The following is a 24,123-nucleotide window of genomic DNA, read 5'->3' as shown; positions in this document are numbered from 1 at the left end:
GCACGAGGACCCACTCCCCTCTCCAGCCCTCCAAAATGCCGTTTTTACCTTTAAAAAGTTCATTTCCATCTTTTAACTTAGAAGACAAATAGCTGCTGTGTTTCCATTCTGCCATTAGAAACAAAGGGACCGGAACAGGGAGGCAGGGGAAATCCCCAAAAACTTGGAAGAAACAAATTTGCCAAGTTTACTATGAGAAGAACAAAAGCAGAAGCCTCGCCGCTTCCCATTTTCCTGCCGCTCCGCGTTTCCCCTCCCACATCCCCCTATCCCCGGGGGATGAGGCCTGCCCCCGGCAGCTCCGAAGCCTCCCTGGGGCCGGGCCTCAGCCCGGGGCCGTACCGGAGCCCCGTTCCCGGCCCCCGCTGCCAGCACGGCCTCCTTTCGCCCTGCCGCCGCCTCTCCCAGCCCCTCGCGCCCGGGAAACGGGTCAGGCAGCCAAGTGGAGGCTCCGGCCCTGGCGGGGATCAGCCCCTTCGGCATCGTCTCCCCCCAAGGGGAACAATCCATGGCCAAGGGGGCCGGATCGGCCCACCGCAGACAGAGCCGAGGCCGGCAGCTGTCGGCTCCGAAACGCAGTGCTGAGCGGCAGCCCACCCCGGAAACGACCGCCGAACATCCCGCAAAGCGTCCCGGCACGCAGGAGCGGGTGGAAAGGCAGCAAGGCACCGGGCAGAGGTCAGCGGAGGAAGAGTTTTGCATTGCCCAGGTACTTCAGGTTCGTTTCCCACCTTTCCGCTTTGCGTTTGTTTTTTTTCCTTCCTTTTCCCCATATCCCAGCTCGCCCCAAAGCACCACTGAAGAGTTGCCAGGAGCTGCCTGCTATGAGAAATCCTAATTGCAAGTTATACGTGCCCGGCTGGTATCGCAACCGGGAATTAACACCTAAACCGCAGGCAGCAAGAGGAAACGCAGGATGGCTCCAAGGAAAGAAGGGGAACGCGAGGGAGCCGAGGGCTGGGAGCCAGCCGGAGGAGCCGCATCCTGCTCCGGCGGACGGTGCCGGGACGAGGAGCCCTGCGAGTAAGCAGCAGCACGGGGCTGATGCCAGGCGCTCCGGCTGCTCAGGAGGCCGCTGGGCCAGAGCCCGGTGCCAGGGCGCACGAGCCACCAGCCTGTCCCAGGCTCCCAGCCCATTCCCCGGAGCACCCTGCTCCAGCTCTCCGGAGCGTTCACATTCCCCAGCCAGCACTTATATAGCAATGAACCATCCAGAAGCGCTGTCGAGCCGGGACAGGGATTTGCCCTGTGTTTGCGTGCTGACTGGGATGCCAAGGCCGGCACGAACCCGGAGGGGCAGGATCCAAGCACTGGCCCAGGAGCCAGAAACTCCTGCCCGAGTTGTTCCCCTTCTGGCTTCTCACAACCGCCTTAAGCCAGGATTTGTACGAATGGCTTCTGCTTTTGGCTGTCTCAGTAGCTCGGAGGACACGTGTCCCCATCCCGGGCGGCTCTGAGGCACCCAAAAGGAGAGAGCAGCACCCACGTCTCAGCGCAGGGGTGAAATCGGTGATTTGTAAGACAGCTCCATCTTTCCCCATCCTCCACCGCTGAGAGCAGAAGAAGTCACCTCCAAACGTGTTTTTGCAAGATCCCTTGGGTTTTTTTGCACGGAAAAAGCGCAAAGAAGGTTTAGGCGTTTTTGAACCCGGAGCAACCCCTTTTGGCCTCCGCAGGCAGCCCGGCTTGAGGACCGGCCCTGCAAATACTCCATCCCCAGGGGAAAACCGAGTGCCCGGAGCGTGCTGGAGAACAAGTCCTACTTATACCACCACCGTTTGAGAGAGGGAGCCCTGCAGTCCCTGGCGATACAATTTGAGGAATCCCTATTTTCTCTCAAGTCTTGAAAGCATTCCTGAGCCCTGACGCGACTCCGAGGCACACCTAAGGAAGAGAGGGATGCGATTTTGGGAGAAAAGCCACATAGCTGTGGCTTCCGTTGCTGCGATGAGATCCCGTGCTCGGGCCGTTACCACGTTACCATTAGGGGCAGGCGTTACAGCGTGCGACAAGCTAGGAAAAGGGCACGGAAGGACTAGGAGCTTCTCTTGCTGGTGACAAGGATAAATTCTGCCAGTGAGAATCAAGTGCTGCAGAGCCCCAGCTTTGCTGAGAGCAAGAATTCACTTGTTATCCTTCCGGCCAGGAGCAAACGCGAGCCAAACTGCTCCTGGGCCTCTGCGGCCGCTCGGCTCCGCCAAACGCCCCGGACTGCCAGTTTCACAGCCGCTCCGTGGATCTGCGCGAGCCTCACGTCCACCTCGGGGCTGTACTGAGAAACCGAGGACGCGGCCAAGGCAGGCGTTAGCGGCAGCCTGCAGAGCTGAACGCGCCAGCCGGGGCTCGCGGGCAGGAGCAAGGGAAACGGCCCCGATCGCTTCGGCCTGCTGCCCGGCACAAGGAGGAAAGCGTCTACTTTCAACCGCGATAGTCTCCTATCTCGCTACATATCCCACCACAATCCAGAAGCTCGGGAGGTGGATGGGAGGGAGAGAGATGCTTCTTTGCACTAACAGGAGGCAGCGGTGGCGGGCGAGCAGAAACACCAGCGTTTCTCGTACGCTGGGTAAAGCCGAGCGCAAGAGCAGGATCGACGAGGACAGCTCACCCAGAAACTCGTACCCACCATGGGACGTCCTCCCACAAGGAGGAGAAAAGCCCGTGGAGGTGGAAGGGACTCTGGACAACTCCACACTGCTCGGAGCCCTCCGCAGCCAGAGCGTTCACCTCCTCCCAGTCAACGCTGCGCCCGGGGTACCAACGCCAGGAGGTGTGGCGTCCCCAAGGGGGCCCAAACCCACCTGAAAGGGACAAAACCCCCAAATCTAGTGGGGAAGGCACAAGCCTAGGCCCGGAGGAAGGATTAGAGCTCTTCCCTCCACGACCCCGGGAAAGAGGGACCCTCCACCGCCAAGTCTGAGCGCGGGAACCACTTGGCTGGATTTTAAACGGAGCATTTTCCCAAGCTCTGCAATTAAGCCGCGATCACATCAGGGAGGTTCAGGAACAGGACGGTTTAGCCTGGCACCAGCCAGTCTGTCGTGCTAGGAAGAGCTAACATTAACTCCCCGCAGACAGAAGCGGCGCGCAGAGGTGGGTAAACTCACCCCACCCTCCAGGCGGGCGCCTGAGCCGGGGGCAGCTCTGCCAGCCTCCCACCTCCTGCCCCTTTCGCACGCAAACAGCTCGCCGAGAAGACCGCACTTGCTGCAGGCTTTAGCTTTGAGCTCGGTTTGGAAAGGCACTGCTTAAAATATCACGGCGCAACGAGGCCCGCAGCCGTCCCAGGCTCCCAGCCCATTCTGGGGAGCAGCTCCATCGCGTCATCCTCCAGCGCAAGCCCTTTCCCAAAGCATTCGCGGCCAAGGCCAATGCTTTGCCTGGCAGAGACTCCATCGACACGTCCAACTCGCATTCCTGGAGACATCCAGCCCGCGCTGCTGGCACAGCGGCACCTGGCACCGCCAGGCCTCTCCCTGCCGCCTGATACCAATCTAAGAGTTAAAAGCTGGCTGAAAACCTCCCAGGGCACTTCGAGTCCTTGGGAGAGGAACAACGCACCCACCCTCTAACTAAGAGCTTGCTTCAACTATTTCCTGCTTAATTTAGTTCAAAATGGAAAATAACCATGAAAGCTTTTTGGTTTCATTCAGCCCTTTCTCCTTCCCTTGCATAAGCTTTCAGAAGCGTCTCTGAAATAACCTGTTTCACCAACCGGAAAATTTATCTGGAATAAAATATTGGCTATTTTCCCTAAATGCTTTCCACAGCAGACCTAACACCACACATTCCCCATGGCTCTCCATCTTCTCTCCTGCACCTGGAGCAGTGAGATGGCTGCTTGGAGGGCAGCACCCTGTGCACCACAAGTTGGGGGAGATCTGGAGAGCACAAACCAGCATCTTGGGAAACGTTATTCATTCAGTGCTCCTGAGCCAGGACCACACTGCTTGCCTGGGGTACCCTTAGGCCACCTCCGCTTTGAACAGACAAGACTCCACTTTAGTGCTTCCCATAATGTCCCAAAAGACCGATACCTACGGCAAAGAGATGGGAAACACCTCTGCAACCAGTCCTTCAGCTCTATGATAGGCTTTGAAAGATCAAGCACAGCATGAGAGGGTTGAGGAAAAGGGGATTCTGCAAAGCACGGTGCATCTGCAGTGTGCAATGCTTTAACACCCGTACCGCTGGTCAACACCCTTAATGCCGGCGGTCACAGGTGCACACCGATTCCTCCCACTGCAGGAGGCAGACGACAAAGCAATCACCGCACAAGTTGTTATAGCGAGGACAGAAGGCCCTTCTCACCTAGACGGAGCTCCCCGAAATTGCCGCATCCAATCTTCTTGCCGACGCGGAAGTTGGGACCCACCATTAAGACTCCCGAGTTGGTTCCAGCACTCCGGCTTCCATGACTGCTCCTTCCTCCACCTGCCTTGGACATCCTTTTACCTTCCTCCAGCTCCCCTTTCCCTCCTCTCTTATCAAAATCCATAAGTTTGTGATACCCCGGCCTCTCCACGGTTACGCTGCTGCCATACAAATCCAAGAGCTGCCGAAAGTTGAGGGGGGAGGAGAAAAGAAAGCAGGACTCTTCTTTGTCAATACACCATCACGGTGTGCGATGGGAGGGTGGGGTGTGGAGAAGGAGGGATAAGTGACCACCCACGGGTGCTGGGCTACTGAAATGTTAGTGCTTTCCAAGGTCCCGCCGGGATTGTCATCGTCGCCTGTTACAGGGAGCTCTTTGGTGGAGAGAACATCCTGCGGAGAGGGTCTTCCCAGGGTGGCTCCTCAGGCTTCGAGCTGCGAAAAGGAGAAGGAGAAAATTAGCAAGAGGGAAGCGGGAAGCAGGTGATTCCCTAGAGCAACAGGGAGTTGTGGGATCCAGGCTCCTACTCTTAGTTCAGCAGAGTCTCCCTAAAATCTTCCCTGTTTTACAGATAACTCCCATTAGTGATGACGAAGGGTGCCGCGACTGAAGCCTAGGAATGGCTGGAGGAACAGGACCATCATGGGGAGCCCAGCAGGCTGCTGGCTGTTCTCCTGGCCACTGGCAAGGGGAAGCTGCAGACATCGTCCCCTCCTGATGTCACGGTCTGACTCACCTTCAGCCGGAGGGAGGGTGGGAGCCCCAGTCAGTTGGGAAGCAATGTTTCCTCAACTGCTAGAGGAGTTAGGAGAAGGGTGAAGGTTCAGGGAGGCCAGAAACTGGCTGCTCTGGGCTCACGGGTGCTCTGGAGCTCCAGCTGCAGGGAGACAACCCTGTGCCACTATGGGCTCTGTGGCAGGAGGGCCCCGTGGCCCCTTCTTCTCCTACCATACCAGAGGGGTTTGCAGTTCCTGAACCGTTTGGGTCACTCTTCTACGGATATACGTCTGGCCACGGCAGGAGGTGAGATGCTCTACAAGCATCTCCAGGTCAGAGCAAGGAAAAGTCACTCGGGGAGAAGAACATTGCCACAGGGAAAGGTTGCTGGCAGCAGGGAAGGCCCCATAAGCGCCGGTCGAGGTGCCTGGGGCCACCTCACTGCTGGTCAAACCCAACAGCCCCCAAGAGCAGAGAGCAGCCGTAAATCATCACCGTATAGGGAAAAACCACAATGGACGTGCAGTTTCCGGCAAAGCAAAAAGAGGATATTCTCCCCACGCACACGCGCGCCGGGAGGATCCCTGCGGGTCAGGAGTTTTTGGCTTCCTCAGGGGCCGGAGGTCGAAGGCAGCTGAGTCAGAGAACTTCCCCCAAGCACAAGCCTCAGCCACGGCTGGGCCAGGACTACACAGGACCTTTGTGCTAGTGATCCTGCGCCGGGATGCGTGGGAGAGGACGTGGTTTCTAACCAGCTGTGCTACGTATCAGCCTGCTTGGGTGGGGAATTACCGCCGTCAGGGCTGCGGGGCTGGGAGAAAACAGGCGCTGGCTGGCAGGACCCCAGGACCAGTTCCTTGGCACGAGGTCCTACACAGGCCGACGCGGGCGTCTCGCCTGAAGACTGGCACCGACCGCGTACGGACACACCACTTGCCTCTGTGGCTAGCTCCGAATTCCCTTCGTTTCCTCCTCGCTCGCAAACAAACCCCGCTTTTAATTGCAAAACTCGGAGCGAGGCAGGGTGGCCAAGAAGGTTAGTCACGGCTGCAGCCGGGCAAAAGCAGCCGGTTACGCTCACCGCCGCTTCCGCGGAGAGCTGCCGAGGGCCACGCACGCTCGGTGCCGCGTTCGTGCGATGCCCGTCCCTGGGGGTGAGCGTGGGGCTCGGAGAGGGAGGCACCGGGGGCGAGTCTCCCAAACACGGCCCCTCCTGCCGCAGCCCCCGCGGCCTCCCCTCCCGGCTCGCGGAAAGCCCTGGGCTAGCGATGGAGCAGCCCGAGGATCCCTTCCGCCCCCTAAACAGGTTGGGCTCAGCTCACCCGCCCCGAACCAGACAGCTTGAACCTCCTCCGGCACATTTGCACCCTGGATGTCAACTCGGTGTGACCACTGCTGCACCGCTAATGTCCCGCAAGGCCAAATCCCCTCTTCCCGGGGGAGCGGAAATAGCCCAGCCCAGCCCCGTGCCTGGGGAGCCGGGTCCCCGTGGCGGAGCCGCACTCTCCGTTCCTTCCAGGCTTCCAGCTTTACCTCCTGGCGCAAAGCCCGCAGTGCTGCCCGGAGATAGGTCCGGGCTGGTGCCTTGCTCACGGCGGCGGGGGAATAAGCCTGCGCGGAAGGCAGCCGGAGCGTGCCGGGAATGGGACAGCCGGGAAGCTAAATGCCCACCGAAAGCCCTCGATGCCGCGGCCTCATTACCTGCGGATTAAACAAGCAACTCCGCACTCAGCCTCCCCGAAGCGGGCGCCCGGCGAGCCCCGACACTCGGCCAAGCCCCGTCAAACTTTTTATTGGCTCATGATAACTATTAATAATAAAAAAGGCTTCTTGTGCTAACGGGTGCGCGGCGGGAAATGGGGGAAGGTTTAAGGGCGACGGAGGGAAAAGCGATCCAAGCCGAAGCTCAGCAAGGAGGAAGGACCTGCCGCGCGAGGGTCGACGGAGCAGACGGGAGCTGCTCGCTGCAACTGCCCCGCTCTCAGCCCCGCCGGGCCACGTCCGACCCCAAATCCCTACCAGGGCCAACCACATCCTTGATCCAGAGCAGCCCGGCGAAATGCTGCAGGGGGCTGGCCCGGCCTTTCGGGGCTTTTCTGGGTGCCCATCAAACCTCTCAGACCCTCCTTCCAGTCCCTTCTGCAGCCACAGCCTGCAAGAGCACCCAAGGCTTCGGCTGCTCCGGCTCACGGCTTTTTCGGCGCACACGCTATCCCACCGCTCAACCACAGCCCGGCCCGCGGCCCCGGCCCTGCTGCAGGAACACGCATTTACGACGGGGAAACCACCCCGGCCCTCGCCGCTTTTTGCCCCGCCGGCAGCCCCCCAAGGCCGAGTGGGCAGCCAGGGGGTCCCGCCGTCGCTCCGAGGCTCCCTCCCCGCGGCGGCAGGAAGCGGGCTGGGAGAGGCGCGGCGGAGCAGGGCTTCCCCGCGCTTTGTTCTCCCCCAGCGCGCAGGGCGCCCGGCCGGCACGTGACATCCTGTTCATTCTTCGCTCCGCCGATAATTTCCGCCCCGGGTTCAGCGCATGGCGGTGCCCTCCCGACCGTCTCACGCCGCTTCCACCTCGGCCAGGGGAGCCGTTTCCTCCACCGGTGCCCAGAGCAGGCCTCGCAGGCCTGGAAGCGGCTCCCGCCGCGGAGCGGCACGTACCGGGAGGCAGCCAGCGCTCTGCGATCCATGCTGCTTCGTACCCAGTTTTCGGTTTGAATCAAACCTTTATGTTCAGTCCAGGGGGGATTTCAGGCGGAGTCGGGCAGCTGAGAGCCGGAGCCGAGGGAGTTCCAACCCCCACGGTCGGGTTTGGTTTCTTTTTTTTCTTTAAAGGAGTTACGGTCCGGTCCCTGCAAGGGAATTTCAGACAATGGAACGAGACAGAGCCCTACCAGAAGGGAAAAAATAAGTTCCTAGTCTTAATAAATACGGCTTCCTGTGAGCGCTTGGAGGCCCTGCCGTCTTCCCCGGCCGAGGCAAACACCGGCAGCAGCGTAGCGTTTCTCCCGTTTCCCTACGGGGACAAGCCCCGGGGATCTGATGGCAGGGAGGAATCCATCTGGCATCCGGAGAGCACCAAGGAGACGCAGCGCCTGGCTGCAGCCCCGTGTGAAAAGGGGTCCCACCTCTCCGCGTGGTTTCAGCGCCCGGTCGGGTTTCCCACCACGTGCCATAAAGGAATTTCTAGTTTTAAAAGCGAAGAAGTTGAAATTAGGAGTAGAAACATTTGGTAAGATGCCAAGACTCTCATTGCTTCAGAGCAAGCAGCCCTTCTGGATTTCTAGGAGATGAACCTCTATTTATTAAGGCACAGTAGCCTCTGGATGAGCAACGGGGAACCACGCATGCCCGGTACTGTCCCCCGGGCACAGCAGGATCTCAGGGAAGAGCCTCCCTGATAAAGCTGATGCACTTGTTGCATTTTGAGCAAGAATCCTCCGCCAGCAGGTCCCGCCGAGGCGAGCGGCCGCAGAAAAGCGCCTTCGAGGCGGGCTTGGTTGGCCCCAGTTCAAAGCTGATGCAAAATGAGACTAAGAAAATGTCTTTCTCTCTTTGGGGAAAAGAGAAAAAGGAAAAAAACCTGGCCTGAAGTTTGGTAGAAGGAATTCCAAAGCAAGCTGCGGTCTTAAAACAAGTCAGCACCCCCCCGCCCCCCCCCCCCACAGCGTTTGCGATTTAAGTGCTCCAACCCAGGGAACCTGAAAGTGAAATGAGCTGCAGACAAGCGCAAGAGACTTCAGCACCTCCCCGAGCAGAACCGCAAAAACACCGAAAGTATCATAAAGGGGGCAAAATAACACTCCGAGCTCATTTTAAACCCGAAGAAGGGGTTCGCTTTGTTTTTGTTGAAGTATTAGGCTCTTTTTATTCGCCATCTGGTTTTTGAGCTCGCCGGGTCTGCTCCAGTCGCATTTACAAGCTTTTCCCTGCAGCCATAAGGGTGAGAAGAAGGGGGGTTTTAAGGAAAAGCTGCGATTCTCATGCTATCCCTCGTTGCTGAACTGAAACAAAGACTGGGAGGCTCCCGATCGCATTTACAAGTAGAAAATGCCGAAAAGTTGCCTTTTTAAAACGCTTTCCTGTCTAGCAAAATCTCGCGGCTGACGAGAAAGGATTTGTACGACATCTGGGGCATATTGTTCCAGGCCCTTTATACACACACCGAGTTCCTGCCCGAAAGAGGCTACAATTAAACGGGGCAAGACAAAGGAGGGGAAGAGGAGGAAAAAACAGTGACCTAGAGCAGGCAAGCGGTTTCCCCACGGTCACAGCGCAGCTCAGTGTCACTTCTTGGAAGAGAGTCCAGGTGTCCCAGGCAGGCCAGCAGCCCCCTCCGGGTTGCGATGCTGCTACCAACTCACCGAGGCTTGACCTCTGCGACGCGCCTGATCCCCACGAGCCTTTAGCTCGGTTACTTAAAGCCGTTTGCTCCTTGTACTCTGCGCTTGGTGAGCGAGGGAGAAACACAGCTGCATCCAGATGAAAGAGAAAAGCTTCTTGAAAGCACAAAACCCGAGAAGCCCTCGACACTGCGCCGCTCGGAGTACAGATCGCTGCCAATTAAAAGCTAAAAATAATCACAGATACCCCGATCTCCCAAAGGGCAACCTACCAGCTGGCTCCCAATACAAAAAGCCCAGAATCAGACCAGACCAAAAAGCAACTGGTGGCCTTACACCGCCGAGACCAAAAAGCCAAGTAAAATTTAAAAGTGCAAAGAGTCAGCTGAAGGCTCAGCTTACAAGGAGCAGATCAAAAGTCTTAACGCAAAGGAAGATCCAGCACGTTTAAAACAAGCTGCAGGCGGTCCCAGATGACATCTAGAAAGGTTTATAGTTAAAAACGTATTTTAGCCTTCGGTGCCGGCAGCCAGCCCCAGCCTCCGCGCCTCGGCGAGCAGAAAGGAAACGGGGCTGCTGGAAGCCGCCGGCTTTTGCACAACCCGCAGAGGCGCGGGCACCACCAGAGCACGCGAAGACCCGGCCTCCCGACGCGGTCCCAGCGCTGCTGCGGCCTACGGTTTGTTTGCTGGGGCCACACTGCAATTTTATAAGCTGTGCAGGAGGTTGAAATTGCACCTTTCCAGAAATAAACGCCGTGAACACAGGGGCAGATGGAAGGGGCCGAGGGCTGCAGTCTGTGTTTGCACAGATAACCCTTGCCTGAGGCTTTGGAAAGAGCTTCCCAAGACCTTGGATGATTCTCCAGGTCAGAGACCTGCCTGCAGCTAGAAAGTCTTCAGAGCTCTCTCCAGGACCTACTGTCACTTGAGCAGACGGCTTCAACACCACCATCCACTGCGCTTTGGGTTACAGTTAAGTGCCAGCACAAAAACATCCCAAAGCCGATTCCTCTTAGGTTCCTCCTCCCCGTGTTGAGCAGTAGCTAGCGACTTTGACGTTCTCTGCCTACTCCTCTCCGAAGGAAGCAGCTCTCCTGATGCTGCTGGGAGAGGGAAAGAAATCCTCTTGATTCGGGATGAGGCTAAAAGTTTGTTAAATGCTGGGGACAGAGCGCTGATGTGGACTTTTGGTATTCAAGTCCAGCTCCGACAAGGGGTCTTCCAGGTTGAGCAGGCTCAGGAGGGGAACAAGACATCTGGGGGGAGCGTGAGGAACTACAGAACGAAAACAGGAGCCGAAGCGGGCAAAAAACTTGTCCGCAACCTAACATAGCAATGTGAAAGGTCCTCCTGAGACACAAGCTTGGGCCCACACCTGCATCCTCCACGTGGCCGCAATTCCCACGGGAGCCTGGGGCAGCTGGGAGCAGAGCGGGTTGTGAGCGGATGCTGGCTGAGGCCTCGGCTGGAGGAACAAACTCGCAACTTGCTGGCCCAGACTCTTCCAGCTATTCCAAGGGACGACAAGCGGCTACAAAGTCACCTTCTCCCACCGGCTTTGCTCTGGACCGAGAGGAAAGCACAACCGTTTGGAGCATCCCCACGCACCAAAACCATGTCCCACCTGCTGGGTCTGTGGTGTGCTGTGCTTTCAGGGCTGGCTTGAAGAGTTGTCCTCTGGCTTGAGATTCCTCAGTTCTGCTCATTCAACAGCAGAAAGCTTTGAGAAAATCAGTCCATACAGCTACCACAAAAGGGAAACCCAGCGGATTTTCCGAGACGTAAAAAAATGATCCAACTGCTTGCCATACTCAGGGAAATTCATGTTCAAACCACACTTGTCCCAAGGCCAACGCTGGACAACCAATTCAACCCGTCCAACCAGACAACCGGTACTGCAGTGACCGTATACACAAGCACAACGACACAGCCAGACCCACCGTTATTCAACTGAGGTTTAAGAACAAATTTAAGCAAACTGGATCTAGACCACTTCTAGACTGGGCTGAGAGCACTCATGCAGGGACCACCGCAGAGCTGCAAAGCAGGAGGCAAAGGGGGGAAGCAATTCACTTACAGTCCCTTTGGCGATAGGAGAAACCTGCTCCCCAGGCTGTTTTCCCCTCCTTTTCCTCCGCGTGCACGCACACGCACACCAACGCCACGCGAGAAAGCGTGCACGGAGAGCGCCGCATCCGAGAGCCCCGCTCCGAGTTTGGCCATATGTGCGCAAGACGCTGCAATAAGCACGTTCGCGCTTTTACTGGCTCCCTTGGAGAGGTGGCACCGTGCTCCGCAAGGCGCTGCCAAGTTCCCGGTGACTCAAGGCTTAACGTTTATGAGAGCCGAGAGCTGGGTGGATTTTTGAGGAAACAAGACAATTGCAGGGAGGTTTTTTTCTAAAAGCGAATAACCATAACCAATAACCATGTTCAGGTAGTTTAAAGCGCTCTTTCACTAGGGAAACGGGAAAGTCAGATGTTGGAAGCACCACCTTCTCCCCCTGCCTCAGACATGGGCAAGGCCAAAGGCTCCAGCGGGATCTCCTGAGCTTCCCCTGCCTCTCAGACAGGCAGCACGGACGCAGCGGCGCACCATCAGCTCTTTCCCAGCACAGCAGTGCCCAGGAGGAACTTCTCGAGAAGAAGCCCAGACACGGGTCTGCAGGCCGCGCTCTTGCCATCTGCATCCCCAGGAGGACGAGAGAAACCTCACAGCTGGGAGAAAACCTGTCCTGATTCACCCGCTCCGGGGACGTTTCCTTTGCGGACTGAAGCAGCAGGCGGGAGCGTGCAGCACTCCGAGCTTGTTCCATGTTACCTCCTCCAGGAACACCAACGACAGCTCTGGTTACAGGAGACCTAAGCAAACCTACCAGGCAGCAGAAGTCCTCACGACGAAGTCAAACTGGCTCGTTCTGGCCCAATTTCCTCATTATCCATCAAAGGAAGAGAAGATTAAATGCTCTGACCGAGGACACGCAAGCAGCGCAAGGAACACAGCCTGGGCCTTCCGGGTGCCAACATCTTGCCTGCAGAAATCGCGATGGAGAATGCCTGCCGCAATGGAGGACCAGCTGCGTCTCGTTGGGGGCAGCCGCCGCAGAGAAGGCGAAGCACCCGGGGGAATCCCTCAAAACCAGGGAGCCCTCAAAATAGCCACTTTTCCCAGAAACGCCCAACACCTGCGCAGTTTCTGCCGACCGCAACCCCTGACACACAACAACCTCATCCCCCAGGCCAGCAGGGTCCGGGAAAGAGCGGCCCGTGCCCAGGCCCCCTCGCCGTCCCCGACGCTCTTCCCGCTTTGCAGCAGGGCGGGAGCCAGGGCAGCTCTGTTTACTCTATTTCCTCCTTCGTGCGCTCGTGTCGGTGTCAGCACAACAGGAAGCTCTTGTTAAATAGTTTGTTACTTAACTGCTGATGCAGAGCTGTCGGGGAGCTCGCGCGTAACAGGCAGCGCGTTTCGCGAGACGGGGGAGTCCTGCGCTTCGAGAGCTCTCAGCTCTGCCACTGACTCTCCCCGGGCACCCTGGGCACGTATCCCAGCTTCCCGGCTCTCCGCATCCCGGCCGTTCCGCTGGGATAACAACTCCTCCGCATCTGTCTTGTCCATTGGAGCTCCCTGGGGAAACGCTTGGCTCTTTCTCAGCTTTTGAGCAGCGCGGAGCTCTCGGCAGCTTTTTCCCTCCCCCTCCTCCAAGGCCTCCTTCGGGGAAAAGGAAAGAGCCCAGCAACCGCCTGAAGCAACTCCCTCCTCAAACAGCAAAACCGTCACGCAAAATCCCGGCACCGTACCTGCACTCCCGCTGCCCCCAGGCAAGGTCATCGGCCAACCTGTAGCGAACCCGGAGCGGTCGTAAATCTGCTTTTCGGAGTCCGGTATCAAGCCTGCCTGTCCCTTATCTGAACTCCTCCAGCTCGTCTTCTCGACAGCTTCCTTACAAGCTGCTTCATCCCTCATCACACAAACACTGGAAACGGTTCACGGCTGTACAGTGCTATCAGCCTGAGTCATCGATTACACGGCAGACGCAGTCCTATTGCCATGGTCACTGCGCCAGGCGCGGGAGAAGTGCGGTTTGGCTGTGGCTGGTCTCCCCCCGCCGCTTCCAGCGAACGGAAAAGCCGCAGCGTGCTTTCGCTTTTGGCCCCGCAGTATTTACACTTAGGCGTTTTGCAAAGAGGAGTTTGTCCAAAACATGCTTTTTCCATCCAGGTCGTTTCTTGAAAAGAAAAAAGAAAGAAGAAACCCCAGGCTAATGTTTCTTCCAGGAGTTCTTCTAGTCTTAAGGGGAGGAAAAAAAACCAACAAATGCAAACCGTGGAAGCAAAGCTTTTAATCCAATATGATCCGAGCATCCTTGTTCCAAGCCTCCCCTCCCTTCCTGGCTTCCCAGCTCTTTACTGGGAACATGGTGTGTCCACGAGAGAGGACTCCACCCCGCGTGCTTGTAACTCGGCTCGGCTGCCGGAGCAGCGGGAGCCGGGAGCTTTCGGCACCTCCAATCATCTCACCGGCTGATGAGCCGCGAGCGGGGACTCTCGCGCCTGCCGCCAGTCCCTCCAGCGACGGCGCTTTGCGGGGAGCCGGCGCCGGAGCCGGGAGGGTGCTAACAGTACCGCTAGCACTGTAATTCAAACACACTCGCAGAGCAAATTATCAGACACAAACCGTCACCTCCAGCTATATAGTTAATGCAGAGCAAAAAACGAAGAAAACCCAAAAAACAAGAGACTTCCCAAACGTAAAGCCACTGAAGAGAAATGCTCCAAGCTAGAAGTTAAAGGATTTGCCGTACAGCTCTGCTGTTCACCAGCACAGAGCTTCAGCCAACCTGACCTCCTGGGCAGCAGCGCCGCCCTCACCATTTCACCCCAGCAGCCCTCCGTGAAGCTCAGCCACGTGCCCAAAACATCCAAGCCGTGCAAACAGTGGAATTAACCCCCTCAAAAGCTACCCTCACCCCCAAAAAAGCAACCAACCCCCCCCAAAACCCTGGGCATTCATTCCCCACCCCACAATTGAAGCGTGCCATGAAAAAGGTGGATTTTCTTTCTGCTCTGCAGTGTCTGGCTTCCTCTTCCAGCCATCAGGTTTATTATGCTTTTTTTTCCCTGCTAAATTAAGAGTTCTCTTGTTACCAGCTATTCACTTCCTCCGAAAATACTTGTGCTCTGTACTCAGATCGTTTCTTAACCCACCACAGATCGAGCTCTAAATCTCTCGCTCCGAGTTATTTTCTCCCAGGCTTCCAAACATTTTCGTGGCTTTTTAACACGCCGCTATGAATTTTCAATGGCTCCTTTAGAAAAAGCTTTAGTGCCACCTCTTTCCCTCTGCAAGGATGAGCGAAGAAGTTTAAACAGCTCAACAGAAAACTTTCTCTATTTCAAGGGAGCCGGGCTTCACAGTTCAGAGGTCTGACAAATGCTCAGATATACCAAGTTCTCACAATACGAAACCAATGACTCATGCATGATTTCACTGACATTTTCAAAACCGATTTACAGGGGTTAGAGGTTAACATATTCAACTGCTTTATAAACAAAACTGCAGCTTCTCCTCAAATTCCAGTAGCGACAGCACCATTAACGATGCAATTAGTATTAAGAAGGTCCCATCACCCAAGACTCTCGCCATGCAAGGAGCTGTAGACACCTGCAAACTCAGAGCACGTGCAGTGGCCCCTCCGCAAAGACCCTGCTGCAACTCGGACATTGCAACAGCCCGCAAACAGCCTAGAAAAAGTGAAACCCGTTATCTACGGTCTAAACGTAATGAAATGAACACAACAGCAAAAACGGAGAGGAAAAAAAGGCAAAATAGTTGCATTTTCCATTGGAGATGGAGCCCAGATTGGGGCAGCAGGCAGAGCTCAAGAGCTAACAGGAACTTAGGCGAAGGTGTGAATTCCCTACGCTATCCCTACGTGATTTTAAGACAGCTGCCTCCTTTCCGAGATGAGCCCGGAAGAGTAGCCCAAGCCACACGCCAAGCAATAATCTTGCATTGGCAGAAGGGTGCAGACCAGATGACTCGAGACCCAAGTCTCGGCCACCTCACGCTACGGCTAAGGTCTGACTAGGAAAATTTCCTGTCCAGTGGTGGGCGGGTGGGCAGGCAGGCAAGGATGCGTGTGTGCACATATCCAGCTTTACTGAAAGTCAGCTCTTTGGCAGCAGCCCAGCAGTAATTATTTTGCGCCCAAAAATATCTAATGAGGAAACAGGTCCATCTTGAACCAATAGAACTGGGACAGTTCTGATTCGTGTTTGCTCTCTGCTTGCGTAGGCAGAAATGGAAATCAATGAGCTTCGGACAGTCAAAATTCAGAACAATCCAGATCCTTAATATTTTTAAACGCAAACAAGCTTGCAGAGTCAACAGCTCTTCTAGGGCAAATGCTAAATCTCTCAGTAAAGGCAGCCACAAGGAAAACTTCATGAAGCATCTCTCTCCGCAGCTGCTAGTTACTATCCAACTCACTCCCAGCCAAATGCAGAATTTCAGTCTTTTCGTTGGATCCTCATTCAAAGCAGTTACACCTGGATGGAAAATATTAAATGCGCTTTACCCACAAGCCGGAAATACCATGATGGAAACTTCAGCAGCAGCACAGGAACCAAGCTGAAAGCTAAAAATACTTCTCTTGGAAAAAAAAATAAAATAAATAACACTAGTAAATACACATATGCTAAAATAAGACCCAGATCTGAAAACTATATCAAACACAGCACGAGCTGGACAAAACTTTAGAGAACCAAGTGCCTAAGAGAGTCTATTCATCTGTTTGGGCTCGTCAGCAACAACCAGGTAGCTTAAACCTCCAGCTGTAGAATTCATAAAACCCACCAGAAAACACAATGAAGCTGCATTAGAAAGACTCGAATGAAAACAGCTTTTTGGTTGCCATCACAGACTCCAGGAGGGGAACTGCTGTGCCTCGATTTATCCCTCTGTAACACACGATTGCACTCGATTAAGTCGCAGGGTAGCCAGCTCCCGTTTCTTGAAGCACACGCATCTCACGAGCCACTAAAGCGTGGTTCCCGTGCTGGAGCCACACTGCACAAAACCAGCAGCAACGCTGAGCCATCGTGGGCTGCCGGGAACGCAAAACCCTTGGCTGCAGGAGGCAGTTGGGTAGTTAGAGGTGCTGAGACCAACACAGGTCCAAGTTGGGGCTGCTCACCATCCCATCCAGCCCTGCCATCGAGTCTGGGGTGTTACCGGCATCTTCTACCTGTTCACTACTCCGGATTCCCCTCTCCAACTGCCCCCAGGGATACTGGGCCAGTAGAGATTTTGGTAGGCGGTTAGAAGGTGATAATATCAGCAAAATGACTCAACTATAGCGTGAATCTGATGCCCTACTGCTCATACTAGTGTCACTTTGTTGACCTTGCTGCAGACAGATCAACTATCTTAAACTGCAACTTGCTTTGCTATTACCGTAACGAGGACTCTGGAGATGACAGATGGGTAATGAGAGCGGTAAACCTTGTTCTGAACAACAGCAAAGAAGCCAGGCTCATCTTCTACCCTGGCGCGAGGTAAATTACATCAGGCTGTAATTCTGCAGAATCTATCACATCTTTACAGTTCAGCACAAAAAAGCCAATTAGGATGTTGAAGTGGTTTCGGTTTTACTAATCTAGAGCTGCTAATACTAGAAGAAAGGAAGTTCGTTATGTACAAAGCAGTGTCTCTGACTGGGAGACCTTAAAAGGACAGTAGTCAGCCAGACTCTGACTCCTGATTCTTCATCTATTCCCACAGCCCATATGTTCCAGCGGTTTCTATGGGACGTACGCAGTCATCCTGGCCGAGATGCTGATGATTGTCTTTTAAGCCCCCACTTGGCACCACGAGAGCTGGATTCAATAAGACATTTCATACACTGAGTCACTTACAAAGTGGTCTCAGCCATCGAGCTGCTCGTACGCTCTGGATTTTGTGGCTCTGCCAGTGGGTTTTCTATTTAAACCGGACAATACACTCACAATGCAGCGAGCTCCAGTTAGGCACCAGATACTAATTAAATCCATGCTGCTGCTAGAAAGGAGAGCTGCGTAAGAGCAGAACCTGCTTCTTCTCCAACCAGTTCTGTCCTGCCCAATTCCTGCACTGATTTCACTGTCACAAAAACACTCATCTCAAGAGAGCGTCCAAAGGTTTCGTTTCTACAGTTATGACTTGATGGCGCTATTAACTCCATTCCTGCCCAGACTACAAACATCAGGACTAAGTTCGACAGTCAACATGGACCCAAAGAAGCTTCAGAGCAGAACTCAACCAAGTCTGGGAAAGGTCAAGCCCATAGCGTTCACCTACTGCAAAACCTGAGGACTGGGTAACTCCTTGCAAAATAGGCGCTCTCTGCAAGAAACTATCCAAAGGATTGCCCCTGTCCCAAATCATCCAGCCACATTTGTACCCTGGGCGATGAGGAAGCCCTAGCAGAGCTGTTGCTCAAAAAGCTACCAAGCACAGACCTCTGAAAGACAACTATAAAACCACGGCCCAAAACATCTTCAGGGTGGACATGGGAAAGCCCTATTTTGTAACCGAGGGCAGGTTTTGCGTGCCTAGATTTCAACCTCTGCCACAGGACACGGATGCTTTTAACCATTGCTTCAGCTGGGTGGCAAAAAATACCTTTGCAACTGCAGCTGCCCAGGGAAGTGATACAGAAAGTGAGGTCAAACAGAAAGACAGATCCAGACGGGCTCCAAGCAACAGACTGCCGGGCACCCACCACCGCAGGGACGCAGGCTGAAGGGCACCTGGCTTGGGCAAGCTGAGCAGCGCCCACAGATGCAGAACAGGAGCTGTACGAGCACGTCTCTACCAGGCATCGCCGCGCTCTCTCCACTCTTCTCCTGGCAGCACAGGAGTTTCAAGGGCAGATTTAACTTAAGGTAATGATGCTGGTTCGGGAGCAAGAGGCAGGTGGCAACAGCATTGGGACCCAAGGCACCTGCAAAGCCTTTGTGAAAGCCACCCCATGTTTGGCTGAGATGAGGGTGTTGCAAAAGCAAACACATAAGTTCACTGCTACTACAACCCAGATCATCGTCCTGTTTCTGATGGCATCTGTGCTGGGCCACAGTCAGGGAACAGTGCAGGAAAACACTTTGTTCAGACGGCAAGTTTCTGGGTAAGGCAAGGTCCCCTTCCACCACCTTCCCACACAACTCCCTCGAGCTCACCCCTCTCCACACCAGCCTGCTCAGCAGTCACCAGCGGGGAGGGTGGGGAAAAAAGGCTTCCAGACAAATAGATAATCTTCACCCAACAGCTTGGAACAACCACTTTCACTTTGCGTCTCACATCTGAGGCAAGAACACCTCCTCCTGTGGCCTCTGCTGCCAGAAATAAGGTTACAACCATCTCTACCAGCATGCTACTTCCCAGCCAGGTCCCCAAATACTCTCATGTCCTCAAAAGCTGGCACTTTTTGCAAAAGCAGTAGAAAGTGCTGCTCGCCCTTCTCTTGATAAGAGACCCGAGAGCGCCGAGCGCACGGGAATGGATGTGAAAGAAGAGTCACCTTTGGTTTTGCAGACACGCAGAGCAGGGGAAGTCTTTCCCCCCTCCTCCGCTGCAGCCACAGTGACGTGCTGCACCTTCGCTTTGCAGCAACAGCCGCGACAGCAGAGGAGAGGCGTCCTGCCTGGCCTCGCGCCGGCAGGCCACTGAGGCTGCAGAACCTGCCCGGCGAAAGGAGAAAGGCTCGGCGACAAGCTGCTGCAGGAGGACTTTGCCGGCAAACCCGGAGGAATGCAAAGAAACGCGTCCCTGCGGCTGCAAGGCCACAGCGTGCCTACCCTAGAGCCAGTCCTTTGCCCCAGCCCGCCTGCTCGCTGCTGGCGGGAGCCGGCAGCCGGTGACGGTCCCCTTCCCGCCCTGCTGCGATGGGCTTGATTCAGCCTGGCGCCGGGGCAGTTTTGCACTGTTTGCTGTTAAACTTTGGGGTTTTTCCTCCCTCCCCCAGACCTGGGAGTGTGAAGTCAGAGGGATAAAATAGCAAAACCTCAGGAGATCTCAGAATCCCAATCAATGGGATGAAGCTCTCCCCATCACTGGAGATGGGCTCGTGTTCTGCTCTGCTGGCCCGAGGAGAGACCAACTGTCGCCAAAGGGCCGATCCGTCGATAAAGCCCTGCCCAGCCTCCGCTCCGGTCCCCCGAGAAAGAACCACAGTTCAGACTCGCTCCCGTTTATGCAGCCACGGGAATTCAGAAAGGGAGCCAAGACACGACAGCAGCAATCCTTGCCACGATGAGAAAATCCCACCCGTCTTCCCCCCTCCTGGTGAACAAACCACAGGGAAAATTGTGGAACTCCCCTCCCAACCATGTGACGAGACAACCGGCGGTCAGTCGCGGACCCACACCCATCCAGCGGACAACGCAACAGCTACCCGGTTGCTGGCAACACAGTTCCTTCTTCAATTCGCGTAGGCCAGGGAGGTCAAGCCCAGCACTCAGCTAGTCACCCAAGGAAGGGGACAGCCCCGAAGTCCCCTGTCGCCCCAGGCTGTGGATTGGGAACAGCGTGGCACCGTCGCTCTGTACCACCTCCCACGATGCCTCTGTGGGTGGTGCGCTCGGGCTCCCTGGCGAAGCATAGTGCCGCTTTCCCACGCTGCCGAGCTGTGGATGAACTGCTCTCCCACCACCAGCCCCGGCCTCTCATCCACCTCCCTCCTCAACCAGGAGTCACAGCGTTGGTGTCCGAGTCAGCGTTTGAGGAGGATGCTGCCCACAGGATGATCCATGCCTCATCGCGGCAGGATGAGGCTCCAAAGAAAGCCCAGGCAGAGGTGTTTTGGCTCGCATGAGTCAGAGGGTCCAACCGCACGGTGGGGCGAGATCTCCCACCGCTTGCCGTGGGAGAGCTCCTGACGGCTCAGCTTATGGAGCACAAACCACAGCTGCATCCCACGGGCCAGGCAGCGCAGAATGGGAGAAGAGGACGAGGGAAGACACAGTCGTTCAAGCGCTGTCTCGCACAGGGAGCACTGTCAAGTGGCAGGAATTGTTCAAGAGCAAAGAACAAACGTTACCCTTTTGAGGATGTCCTCGGAGATCCCACAGCCTTCAATCCTACATGTGCTTCCTTCCGGCATTGGGAGGGATCAGCTGTAGCTTGGACAGGGGATTCAACATCTGTTCTCCAAAGGATGAGACATTTCCCAACCCCTTTCCTAAAATAAAAGCAGATTCCTGGATGCGTGTGGCTCTCCCCTCCTTTTCCTCCCAGCCTGTCCTGGGTGACAGGCTCCAAACCTTTCACCCACCTGGAGGAGATTTCCTCCTCTGCAGGGGGTCCTCAACTGAACACCAGCCACCCACATGGGGAAGCCAGGCGCTCTCCTCCCCAGGGACCGGGGTAGCAGAGGACACACTCAGCACTTTTTTCTCCCCACAGCATTCAGAGAGGCTCCCAAAGAACCTCAGGAGCCCAGACGCACAGGAGACTAGAAGCAGACTGCTGCCCTCTGACATTTACCACAGATCTCACCACAAGACAAAAAGGCTTGAAAATGGACGGAGCAGGATCCGCTCCATAAAACAACTGTCCAGAGTACCCCCACCTGCTCCCAACTTCCCGGGACCAGGAGACCAAAGCTTAACAGGGCATTAGCGCTTCAGCATTTCCACGCCACATTGCTCTTCAAATGCTCTTCAGCATTTCCACGCTCTGTAAGTGGCCACAGAAGGAGCCAAAGCGTTCCCTCCACTCACCATTTCCACCACCTCCTCGTGTGCAAAGCACGGGCAACAGCCAGTATTTTGCAGCCCTGCACACTACCGAAATTGTGCTCTCACAGCGGGCAGGAGAGAGGCTGCCCCACAGCAGGACGAAGAGCCCCAAGGACTATCGTCAGCACCTAGTAGCAGACTGAGGGTTTCTCTGCGAAGGCACAAAACCTGCTCTCAGTGCCGGCGATGCTCACTCTTCTCCTGGGAGCCATCCGCTCTGGAGGGAGCACGGTTGCACTGCTTTGCAGCATGGCATGTCCCTGCCGCCAGAACCGAGTTGCACAGCGAGTCCAGGGCAAACTATTTCTCTGATTCTCCAGCTTTCCACGCAGCCAGGCTTGAGCAAAATCCTCTTTCTTGTTATCCCCGCTGTATAGCCAGGGCTGCCTGACCGGAGTCCAGACCACCAGAGAGATGGGACGGTACCAAATTTGGATGCAGCTGTTTCAAAGTTTGTACTTGCCATCCCTGACCATGTACAAATTACCAGATCTGCAAAGCCAAGTGGGACACCCCAGAAGAGGCTACATCCACTACGCTAAGCCGCCATCCAGACCATATGGCTCCAAGGGCTGTGTACATACCTCCTTCCCTCCCAGCAACCTGGGCAAGAATCCAAGTACCAGCATTAGGCATCTTATCTTCCTAATGTTCCTAGTTCCAAGCTCCAGAGGGGCTTCCAGGCGGCTGATGCAAATGATAAACGCCCCTTGGCTCTTCTACTCCTCTTTGCAGCAGGTGGCTCAAAGTGATTACCGAGGAAGTGTCATGACAGAAGGGGGAAACCGAGGCACATCAAGGCAAAGAAAATTAGCAGCAGAAGAGGGAGAAGAGCCTGTGCCCCAGAGGCTGCTCTTTCCCATAGCTTGTCTGCAAACAAGAGGGCCCTGAACACAGGTGATCTTCTCCAGAGCAGGGACCATGCCCTGGCTTGCGTAACACAGCCCGTTCTGTTCCACGAGTGGGTCGGAGGCCTGACTGTGGCCATCATAAGATCGGTTTCAGATTTGTCTCTTCTTTGATACACGTTTCCTGGAAGCAGGTGGAGCAGATGGCCGCAGGTAGAGTTCCTCCAGCAGGCCCTCCCTCCTGCTCTCCAGCACCACCACGTCTCAACAGCCATCGACTTTCTGTTGAGGGAGCACAGAGGGAGGCTGGCGGGCATTTCTCTCCGCTCCATCTCTTTGCCACTGCAGCACTCTCGCCAGGCAGCGCCAGCGCTCTGCTTTGGGGGAAAGGAGGGCATCTCAGCCCTGAAAATTGGATGGAGGGGGAAGGAGGGCAGAGCTGGGCTGTACCACCCAAAAATCAGTGCAGAGCCAGGGAAGTGCAGGGAGCACTCGCAGGGGATCTGAAAACTCAGTAGCATTTCCCTAGCAGAGGAAAGGACTTGCTGGCTATGGGCCAGATGGTTTGGGGTGGCCGTTCTCCTCCACGAGGGACAGGGCTGAGAACTTCAGTGCTGCAAAGGGACCAGCTTCTACCAGGAGACAGCAAAGTCCACCTGGGCTGCTTTGAAAAACCGGCCTCTTTTCCAGCCAGATTCATCAAGTTTTCTCTGAGGCAACTGCTGTATTACGGATTTGCCGGGCACCTCAAACAACTTCTCAAGCTTCCCAAGGCCTCCATAGAGGCCAAGGCAGGGGAGGAAGCAGCGGCGATGAAAGCCACACAGTACCGCAGGAGCTAAGCCACAGCCTCAGTTTCACCTCCAAGATCTGGGATAGTTCTCCACATCCCAAGGGTCCCAAGGGGCCAATTCTGGGGCCTTCAGGTAAAAGGTGTTTTAGGAAGGGGTTAATAACTAGCTAGATGCATCCCAGCCGCATTTTTCCCTGAGGAAACAGACACCTGAGGGCTCCGACTCCGCATACACCCAAGGCCTCACCACACTGGCTGCCAAAGGCTTGTGCACGGCAACAGTTAGATGCGTGTGACAGCAGGGATCCCCAGCTCCTCATCCCATCTGGAGCCTGTCATTCTGCAGAGATCCACTTGGCCTAGTGTCACACGTATCGCTACCAAACCCTTTTCTGTCAGCAGGATCTGGGTTGGCAGAAGCACTTTTAATAGTAAGATTTTTTTCTTAACCCATATCCTTTTGACAGAACCAGGTTAGGTAGCAGCTGCGCTGGCAGATCTGGGGTAGCCTTTTGCAAGACAAGGCAGGGGAGAAAGGGGTGCCCAAGACGAATAAGCTCTTCAGTCAACAAAATGTAACTGATTGCAGCTTTCCCAGCTTCCCTAAGGCCACATGGAAGTGGGGGCAAAGCCAGCGACTGAACCAGCTCTGCTCCGTCCCAGCCCAGTCACTTTATTCCAGAGCAGGCCCTTCTCCCTTGGAGAGTCCTGGAGGCAGGGTGGCAGGAGGAAGAATGGGTGCTATTTCCATGGGCAACCAGACTGTTTCCATTTCTGGGTTGCAGAGCTGCAGCTCCGCCAAACCCATCTGTCCCATATTCCAGCAAACACCATTTCTCTCCCTACTTTCTCCCTCAGGCTGCTCCAGGCCCCACATACCTCCTCTCAAATTACTGCTAAACCTCAAGAACTGGGAGGGAAAGAAGGGGAGCGGAGAGGACAGCTTCCAGCAGGGGTTCACAGGGATCTCTCTCCGCCAAGAGCTGTCAAACTCCTTGTCCTGAGAGTCCACATGGGAACAGGTCACCGCCACCCCGGCTTACGTGCTCTGCTCCCAGCTCTCCACTGTAACGGGGAAGAGTCATCCACCAGGGACAACCTTCCTAAGGCAACCAAGGACCCACCGCCCAGAACATGGGGAGGAAAGAGGAGCAAGGAGGCACCTTGCAGTTAATCTCTATTACAAAGCAACAGGGGCAGAGGGATGCTCAGTGGCATGACAATATCCATCAGCTCACATGCAGGTGTCAGCAGCACCTTCAGAGAAGCAACGAGCGATC

General features: G+C 55.5%; 1 protein-coding gene across 5 annotated transcripts in view; it reads right to left on the bottom strand.

The window, feature by feature from the left end:
- The window catches only part of CSNK1G2 (casein kinase 1 gamma 2), a 52,262-nt gene that overhangs the window by 17,658 nt on the left and 10,481 nt on the right, over positions 1–24,123 (bottom strand). For 4 of the 5 annotated variants that reach the window (XM_067312606.1, XM_067312608.1, XM_067312604.1 and 1 more), the window contains exon 2: positions 4,312–4,809. In XM_067312606.1, the coding sequence (XP_067168707.1) occupies positions 4,312–4,498 (187 nt within the window). In that variant the 5' untranslated portion in view covers positions 4,499–4,809. Of the gene's footprint in view, positions 1–4,311; positions 4,810–24,123 lie in introns of those variants that run through there. The other variant, XM_067312609.1, reaches the window with a different exon arrangement.

The sequence above is a fragment of the Apteryx mantelli genome, chromosome 30, assembly GCF_036417845.1.
Source record: "Apteryx mantelli isolate bAptMan1 chromosome 30, bAptMan1.hap1, whole genome shotgun sequence".
Taxonomy (NCBI): Eukaryota; Metazoa; Chordata; class Aves; order Apterygiformes; family Apterygidae; genus Apteryx; species Apteryx mantelli.
This window is presented reverse-complemented; position numbering and strand designations above follow the sequence as displayed.